The sequence below is a fragment of the Enhydra lutris genome, unplaced genomic scaffold (genome assembly GCF_002288905.1).
Source record: "Enhydra lutris kenyoni isolate GAN:26980312 unplaced genomic scaffold, ASM228890v2 scaffoldscaffold22, whole genome shotgun sequence".
Lineage (NCBI taxonomy): Eukaryota > Metazoa > Chordata > Mammalia > Carnivora > Mustelidae > Enhydra > Enhydra lutris.
Genome location: NW_019154106.1, coordinates 10,532,206 through 10,541,613, shown reverse-complemented (window position 1 = coordinate 10,541,613; position 9,408 = coordinate 10,532,206). Strand labels below are relative to the sequence as shown.

Here is a 9,408-nt window from a genome sequence, read left to right as displayed (position 1 = left end):
CGGCCCCATCTTTTCCAAACATGGTGTACACTCTGAAAACCAAGGTGGGAAGAACCCCAAACTGTTTGAGAATTGTTTCTACTAAGATGAAAAAGAGCTGAAAAGAAAGTGATTTGAAATAGTGGGGATGGGGGTGAGGGTGAGGAGTTACATTTCTTGCACAAGAGTCTGTGACCCCAGTTTAGTAGTCCTACAAATCAAAAACATTTCACAAACAAATGTAAATTTGTAACTGTTAGGAAAGCTGGAAGGCGAGGCCCAGGATGCTACCAGAGGCTGTTCTGGAAGAAAGAGAACCTTAGCTCAGGCAGGAAGATGGGTGAAGCTGAGAAACATCTGAAGAAACAACTGGAGGAGGTGATGGGCTGGTTGCCGGTGAGTTGTGTAGTCTGAGAAGAAGGCACAGTTAGAAGGCTGATCCAGGGAGGATGGGGAAAAGAGTTCTGTTTTAGGGTGTTGAGCTTCGAGAATTGTTTTAGCATCTAAGGGGGAGCTTCCCTAAGGCAGCCAATGTGAGAGAGGTATTCAGATAGTGACTTGGATTTTTTTTTTTTTAAATATTCACTCTTATTACTGATTGACTCTCCACACCCTACTGTGAAATGAAGTGGTATTTTTAGGACTGTGTAGGAAAGCTGAAAAGCTGAGGTCAAGAGGGATGAAGCAAAGTGCCTAGAATGACAAAGTAGGCAAAGGATCATCTCATCCCAAACTCCTGTTTGTTCGCCCTCACGATCTTGCCTTTTTTCGTAGAAATGGGGTCTGGGTGTTGCTTCTTTTCCTTCTCTAAAATTGAATGAACATTCGGGAGCCATCTGCAGGGTTTGGGTGTGTAACTGCTCTCAGAGGGGCGGATTCAACTTCCCAGTTCCAGTACCTCTTACTGCTCCTCTAACACCTTTTTCCTTTGTGCCTTTTTAGCGGGAAAGTTCCTCAAAAGATCAGGTGCCTCTAGATTAGAACTACATTTCCCACAATGCCCCACGAGGCACTGATGAGCCCGAAACTACATTGCCCGGAATGCTGAGGTATTGAAGAGATGGATAGGCTTCGACTCCGAATTTCGAAGATCCACTTTATTTACTTCACACCCCAGTTATAGTCACTTCTTCCCCCGTTCCTGCCAGAAACTTCCGATCCCACTCTTTTTTGGTGGGAATGCTTGGGGGTGGGGTGGGGTGGGGTGGGGTGGGAATCGTGAGCTAGAGGGTAGGGCGCATGCGCCCAAGGCACAGGGTTTGGGTTGGGAGGGGGACCGGTCGGTCCCGGGCTCATCCCGCCTTGCGCGTGCGCAGACGATAAACCAACGCCCGGGAGTTGAGGCGCGGGTTTGGTGGCGCGTTTTAGCGAAGTCGCACGTGAAGGGCAGTAGTGGCCGGAGCCGGGTGAGTGCCAGTGGAGACCGGGGCTTAGGGGCAGAACGTGGGACGGGCAGGCGGCAGCCGCTACAGGTGGAAGCAAGGCGCGGCCTCGAGGCCTGGCGAACACACGTGGGGAGGGGTCCGACGGCGCCCGGCGGGGGAAACAAACTGGGGACCCGGATCCTGGTTGCTATGCAACAGGGGGCGTCGTTACTAGGTAACAGGGAGGCATGCGTTTCCGGGGTGAAGAGGGTTAGGCGCTCTCCGCACAGAGGTCCGGCTGAGGCGGGGCTGCTGCCAGGCTGGGGTAGGAGGCTAGCGCTGAGCCCCTCGATCCCACCCCGTGGCCCAGCTTGCCCCGGCCCAACTTCCCACCGCCATGCTTTGAGCCCCCGGGATACCCCTAGCCCCTTGGGGGTACCCCGAGCCCATGGGCCGCGCCGCGTCCCTTGCCAGCGACACCACCCAGCAGGGCTTGGCAGGGGACTTGCTGTTCGAAATAGCACATGCTACTGACACCCTGTCTGGGGGAGGCTGGGCCCTGGGGAGGAAGCTGCCCCTTTGCCCGTCGCCCTGCCCCCAAACAGTTGCTGGGCAGCAGCTGTCAGGGGCTTAGCGGGGGCTGCCCCCACTTGCTGGGATGCTGACTTCATTTTCCTCAGTGGCAGCTTCACCCCATCCAGGAGCTTCCTTTCAACGCAGCTGTGCTTCTCCGGTGGCTGCTGCCTATTTGGATCAACTTTAAAATAAGCCTTCTCTTCCCACCTCTCCCTTGCCACTCTCGCAGCTTCTTGGCGGGCTTCTAATATTCATTTCACAAGCATCTGTTAGTCATTGTTCTGTGCTAGGCACTGAGGATTCAAAAAAAAAAAGTTGTCAAGTCTAACCGGAGGCGCTCAAAGTCTCCTGGGGGAGGCTGGCCTGTAAACTGCTCGATGATGCTACAATGTAATGAGTGGTGTATTGACAGTCTGTGTGCTGCAACATTTCTGTTGACCCTTAAGGTCTACAAAGCTTTGCAGAAATCCGCAGTAGTTCTTAACCCTGCTTAACCCCATTTTGCATTGAGGAGATTGAGACTCAGATTAAGTAATAGGCATAAGGTAGTGGCTTCTAGTTTGTGGCAGAACTGAGTCTAGGATGCAAGTCTCAGTTCCTTTGTCTGCTGCCACACTTTGGAGGCTTCGCCTAGAACAGACTTCCTGCGCTGCTGGTCACTTGCGGCAGCTGTCCATTTATACATCAGAAATCTTCCAGGGGCTCTACAAACAAAATCCTTAGCCCTTCTTTGTGAGAGTCTAAGGTGGACCCTCGTGGGGCAGACATCCGTGTTTGAACAGGCTCCACGAGCGACCAGAGCCCAGAAGCCCTGCCCCACTTGGGCAGCTCTGGGCAATGATGGGGAAAATCAGGGCCACCAGAGGGCACTGAATCAGCTGCCCCTCCTGCCATGTAGTGATTCATGGTGTGAAAGGAAACTAACCAGAGGAAGGAGCCTTGGCAGGGGGTGTGTGGGCTGCCCCACCCTGCCCTCTAGGCAAACCACAGCTGAACATATATGCCTCCTCACTACGGTAGTTAAGTGAAGCAGTTTTCCAGCTGAGCCAGGTTCTCCTGGCCCTGCCTGAGCCATCTTACAGATTCCTGGACAGAAGGGGCAGGTCTCCCTCAATCTTTTGCCGTCCTCATACCTCTTGGTACCAAACCAGGACCTCTAAGTCCAGCAGGTGGGTCAGCTCCCATTAGGAATCTGGATGTCCTCTCACTCTGAGCTCGTTGGTATTTGGTGGAACTTTCAGTGCCTTGAGAGCAGGAACCGTGTCTTTCTGAGGCAGCAGAGGGATGTGGAACAAGCAAAGAGGCAAGATTTAGATCCTGGGTTCTGCAGGCAAGGCCCAGTTCTGTTGTGTGAGCTTGAACAAGTCACTTGACCTCTGTAAGCCATGGTTTTCTGAGTAAAATGTGGAATCACAGAAACTTATCAGGCTGTCGTAAGAGTTCAATGACAAGAAGAGACAAGCCCTTTTTAAATTATAAAGCACTACACTCATACACAAATAAACATATGCTTAACAAGATACAGACACACTCAACTGGGGCAGATGGCCGCTTGCATATATAAATATGAATACACACAATCACACATGTACAATTTGTTGTTGTTGAGTGCCTACCATTTGAGGCCAGGCATTGCAGGAGATGATGTTTAAGACCTACCTACTTCGCCTCAGAGCTCGAGACAGAGTAAGCTCTTGACTGCCATGGCTTCTCTTTATTGAAAGTTTTTGATTGGGCTGCAGTGAGGAGGTGTAATGACAGTGAGTCTGATTCTTGCTGCCTAGAAATGACCTAGAAGAAATAAGAAGGAAGCCTGTAAAATAAAACAGCTGGAAGAAATGGACCAGCCAGTGATCTGCACCCTTAACTGCAAAGGGCATGCTCTAGAATCCTGCTAGATTTGGTTTCTGGTGCACTTCAAAAGATCAGCTGGCAAGGCAATGATGGCCTCATGGGGAGGGTTTATTCCAAGGTCCCCTAGCTCCTGTTGACTGGGGCAGACGGCTGCCTGAAAGTTGAGGCTAGCACAGAATGCCGGAGGCTGCCTTGCGGGGAGCAGCTCACATCACCCTGACCTTCTAGAACAGAGGAGACGACATCTGATCCGTCCTGGTGGAGGTCCTTGGATATAGGACCCAACCCAAGATAGCAACCCTGCTCTTTAAGTTCCCAGGGTGGTTATGACCCAGATAGCTCAGGAACTGACCTGTGCTTTCCTCCTGTCTGGCCACTGGCAGGCAGGAACCATCTGGTTCTTGATTTATGCCAAAGAGTAGAATAAAAGGCTTCCTGGCCTGAGGTTGCTCCCCATGAATGCGTGTTTTGCAGACTTGCTTGATTCCACAGACCCCAAGAGGAACTTAGGGCAGCTGTTTCTGGGCCAGAAAGTGCTCGGATGTGATATTTTTATAACTCTTTCTCGGACTCTCCTTCCCACTAAGTAAGAATGGGCACATCTTCCCTCTCCTCCGTCCCAGTGCCTCTCATTTCTGGCTATTTCTGGTAACTGCAAACATTCCAGATACCTAGCTGCCCCTGTGTCAGGGGCATGGCTTAGCCTCTGATCGTCGGGTTTGAATCATGGAGACTCCCTGGAGCTACAGGTTCATTGTCCAGCCTGAAAGAACAGGGCATTTGCTGGTGCCGTTTGACATTTCTCGAGCACAGTGGCAAATGGAAGATAGACTTGGCGAACACTCTCTTTGGCTAATCCATACCTGCTTCAATGAATCGGTGCTTGCTGGGGCCTTAACTTGCCTGTAGCATCACGTTGGGCGAGTACAGAGCACAAAGCAGTTAAGGGAATTGTCACCAGTAAGTCACGGAGATGACTGGCAGATGCCAAGTTGATTGTAGCTCATGAATAATCTATTGTGTGACTTTCTAAATCACTTTAGAGACTGACTTTGGAGATGACACAGCTGGGTGGCATGTGCAAGGGCGCTGCTATCAGGTGCACCTGGGTTCGAATCCTGACTTCCCCACTTACTGCTTCTCCCACCTCGGTTTCTTCAGTAAAATGGAGGAAAGTGACAATGCCTCCCTGATGCGGCGGTGCTTGTGTGAAATCGGTGGCATGTGGCTCGCTTTTTATTAATATCTCTCCCTAAAGGTTGCACTTTAACCCTTTGCCTGCCTTGGAGGCTGGGGAGTTGAGACCATTCCCTGTCAGCGCATTTCTGCTTGGTTCTGTGGAATCCCCTGGGGACCTTTTGCAGGTCTAAGCCCAAGTCCTACCCAGTGACACCAGGACCTCTGAGCTCGGGACAGAAGCATCAGTAGTTTGGAAGCTCCCAGGTGACTCCGCTGAACAGTCCCAGTTGAGATCCCCTGTGTTTCCTTCACTCCCAGTGGGTGCGCAGTTTGGAAGTAGAGGCGGGGGTTCAAATCCTGTCCTCTCTGCTTAGCCCAGTGACCTTGGGCAGATGCCTAACTCTTAAGTCTCAGTTTCTTCTCATTGTCACCAGGAGGGTGAGGAGGCTAATACCCACCTCGTACGATGGTCCGTCCTACAGAGCAGATGGCATATATGCCATTTTTTCTTGCTTGAGCACATCCCTGAGTGCTGCCGTTTACATCATTACACAGCAGTAATCATATTTGTGTGCTATTTTTTAAGCTTTTTTTTTTTTTTTAAAATATCAGCTTTATCTTAAGTAGATTATAACCTCTCTGGGGACAAAGCTTTATAGTCTTATGCTTTCTTTTATACTCACAGCACCTAAGACCCAGAGATGGGCCGTTGGATTTTTAGAACTGGAATAATCCTAGATCTTCTCACCCACCCGAAGGCATTGAAGAGTACTTGCTGGTTAATTAATAGGCAGGTGGTAAAGAATGTGAAGGAGGAACCCGTGAACCAGATGGTTGTGCCCAGCTGAAGTTGAAAGGCCCACTTCTGCCTTTCTCAGCTAACAGGATGGGGTCGAGGAGGGTGTTGGGGCAGGTCATGGCTGGGACAGCCGCTGTCTGTGCCGGTTTTGGCTCCCTGCTCACCCTGTGCTTTCCTGGCAGACCCAGCCATGGCAGGCCCAGGCAGTAGCTCACCGTGGGACAAGCATGTGTTCAAAGTCATCCTGATGGTCCTAGTGGCCCTCGTCCTCCTCCACTCAGCATCATCCCAGTCCCATGCAGACTCTGTGCCCCCAGGCCAGCAGAAGAAGGAGGCCCCAGTCGATCTCTTGAGCCAGATGGGCCACTCTCTGTGGGGAACACTGGATGCCTGGCTTGGGCCAGAGACCGTGCACCTGGTTTCCGAGGTAAGGATGGTGGTCCCTGCTGTGAGCACACACATCGAAGAGAGAAAGGAGGAGACGTTCATGGTCACCCCGTCTTGGCTCCACATCCTGTGTGTGTCACAGTCCCTGGTGCAGAGAGCCCCTTCGTTCCAGAAAATGAAGCCAGACAGTACCTGCTCTTTGCGGTCCCGTTGTTTGATTCCTGCCCTGGAGCCGTTAGCCCTTTCCCTTCTTCCTGCCCTTTCTTGTCAGAAAGCCTGGGAAATGAGCCAGTCTTCATAAATCCATGTTGCTGGATGACGATAGAGTCTGACTTTGGTCTAAATCTGACCTGAAGTCTTAAATTGGCAAAATATCAAGACCTGAATCCGTGCCTTCTCCTGTAGAGGGAGAAGTAGGTCTGACTCTGGGGCTTAAGGCAGGGCTGTGTCTTCTCACTTAGGGCATCCCAGGTATGGCATCACATATTTTCCATAGGACATTCTAAACAGTTGAAATGATCATTTATAAAACCCAGCATCTGATAGAGCTGGTACCTGAGCTTTTTTCATTGAAAAGTCCTAGCCCTTCGCATATGTTGCTTCACACAACTTCATGACTCCCCGGGAGGACCCCAGCTTCACAGGGTGACCACTGGAGAGATTTGATGATTTCCCCACACACATTAACCCACTGCCATCACCAAAGTATTCTGGTAGATCAGTTGAATGAGGGCCCAGATGTCCTGAGGTCCCGAGTTCCAGTTCAGGAAGAACACATGGCCTGCTGTCCAGGCTTGGTGGGCAAACCCCTGGCTGAGAGGGAGGTGGGACATGTTCTTCCAGGCCTTGACCCAGTGGGGGTGGGAGGCCTGAAGGAGAAGGAGCGTGATTGATTGCGGACTCATCTCCTGCCCTGCTCTTTCCACAGACCTTGTCTCAGGTGATGTGGGCCATCTCCTCGGCCATCTCAGTGGCCTTCTTTGCACTGTCCGGGATCACTGCGCAGCTGCTGAATGCCTTGGGACTGGATGGTGAGCGCCAGAGAACTGTTCAGGGCTCCTGGAGCTTAGCCTGTCACTTCCAGCTGGTGGGACTTTATCTTTTCAGGGCCCAGACTTTTCCCTAGCTGCTTGACCCCTGCCAGGCTTCCCCAGAGGCAAGCCTGAGAACGGGCTAACGACTGCCAGCACCCACCAGGCATTTGCTTCATGTGAGGCAGAGCGTGGTGCTAAGCCACAGTGTCTCATTTAACTGTTACCCGCAACCCAGAGAATCACTCCCGCTTTTGCAGAGGAACTGGTTCAACCAAGAGAAGTAATCTACCCCCAGCCAGCCGGCGCTGAGATTCATGCTCCTATCTTGGTGGCCCTGTGGGAAAGAGGGTTTAGCTCCTCCCCCGTTTTTGGTTCTGGCCCCCTGTGCCCTGACCACCCCAGGTTGACTGATTCTGTGACTCTCCCTTTTCCAGGAGACCACCTCACGCAGGGCCTGAAGCTCAGCCCCAGCCAGGTCCAGACGTTCCTGCTGTGGGGAGCAGGGGCCCTAGTTGTCTATTGGCTTCTGTCCCTGCTCCTTGGCTTGGTGTTGGCCTTGCTGGGACGGATCCTGTGGGGCCTGAAGCTTGTCCTCTTCCTAGCCGGCTTTGTGGCCCTGGTGAGGTCTGTGCCCGACCCCTCCACCCGGGCCTTGCTCCTCCTGGCCCTGCTGACCCTCTATGCCTTGCTGAGCCGGCTCACTGGCACCCGGGCCTCTGGAGCCCAGCTGGAGGCCAAGGTTCGGGGGCTGGAGCGGCAGGTGGAAGAGCTGCGCTGGCGGCAGAGGCGGGCGGCCAAGGGGCCCCGGAGTGTGGAGGAGGAGTGAGGAGGCTGCCAGACAAGGACACCTTCGTCGTACCAAAGAGCTGCACTGCTTCTGGATCGCCTAGCACTCCTTCCAGCCCCCCGCCCCTTTCTTGCCCTGTCTCTGAACTGTCAGAGCCTTCAGCCCTGCACCAGACCCTTTAGCTGAGAAAGAGGGAGACCATGCCCCATGCTGGTCAGCAGGGGCCCTGTCTTGTGAGGTTGCCTGGGATTGGTTGTCTTAACCCTTTCTCTGCTCCCTGCCTGCCTGTCAGGCCGGGTTGGAAGGGCCCCCCTGTGGCTTGTGCATCTGCTCTCAGTGGACATCACTGCCATGGGTCCTCCTGTGACTCAGCCGGCTCCCCTCTGCTGCTGCCTTGCCTTCCCCCTGATGCTCTTGCTCTCCAGTCCTTTTGGAGCTCTTCCTTTGCCAAGTCCCCAGCTTCCTTCCTGTTTGTCTCCTTCTAGGCCAGCACTCCGCCCAAACCACTGCCCCTCAAGGCATGTTCCTGTCCTCTTCATTGCCTAGCCCTGGGGAAGAGGCAGGGCATATGGACCTGAGGGGAACGGCTGGGGCGGGGGCAGGGATGGAGTTCCCACGGGGGCTGGGAATGAGGATATACATTGAGTTTCATTAAGTGCCTTAATCCGAGCCAGCAGGGCCCTCTGCTTGCCCGCTGCTGTACTGTATGTAGGAAAGTGCACTGTGGCTGCTTTGTGTCAAGAAGAGAGTTGTCCCTCTCTGAACCTTGATTCCCCTTAAGCCAGAGCAAAAGGTGACTGCTTCATAGGCTTGTGGCTGCAAGTAGGACCCTGCAGTGGCCATCAGATCCCCTGTGGGGATTTCAGAGACATTGAAGGTGGAAGGAGGACTCCTCTGGTCTGCACAGCTCTAGACAGTTCTCCACCCTTCTCCCTCCACTCACTGCCACTAAGGAACCGCTCACCCCAGTGGCCCAGGGGGAGTGCAGGGCAGACAAACCAGAGCTGCACACATGGCCCCTTCCCCTCTCAAGCTCCAAGATGGGCAGGGTGCCTGTCACCTGAGCCCTCTCCACCAGGGGTCTCATTCTTCCTCTGGGGCTCTGGTGGAGGTGGGCATCTTCTGCCAGGCCCAGCACATCATGTGAAGAATGAATTCAGTGCCCAGTTCTTACTGTCAAGGTTTGATGTGGAATCACAGCTGCAGTGATACATATTTTTATCAGCGCTTGGTTGGTTTTAAATAAAATGCACGCTATTTTATTATCTCGTTCCATATAAAATGTATTTACTCAAAGTCTGGATGGCTTTCATTTCTCCCTACAGCTAAATCCATTTCTGCAGAGCTGCTCAGTTTTCTTGACTTTCCCTGCAGGGGCTGTGTGAAGCTGGTGGAAAGGGAGGGAGAAGCGGGGCGGGGCAAGAAGGCTGGTGCCAGGTACCCTTCCCT

General features: G+C 52.9%; 1 protein-coding gene across 1 annotated transcript; it reads left to right on the top strand.

The window, feature by feature from the left end:
* Positions 1 to 1,255: 1,255 nt before the first annotated feature.
* Positions 1,256 to 9,224, top strand: LOC111149672 (transmembrane protein 109). The gene is made up of 4 exons (XM_022506883.1): positions 1,256 to 1,385; positions 5,934 to 6,178; positions 7,067 to 7,169; positions 7,607 to 9,224. Exons 2-4 carry the CDS (start codon positions 5,942 to 5,944, stop codon positions 7,996 to 7,998), a joined length of 732 nt encoding a protein of 243 aa, XP_022362591.1. The 5' UTR covers positions 1,256 to 1,385; positions 5,934 to 5,941; the 3' UTR covers positions 7,999 to 9,224.
* Positions 9,225 to 9,408: the final 184 nt, after the last annotated feature.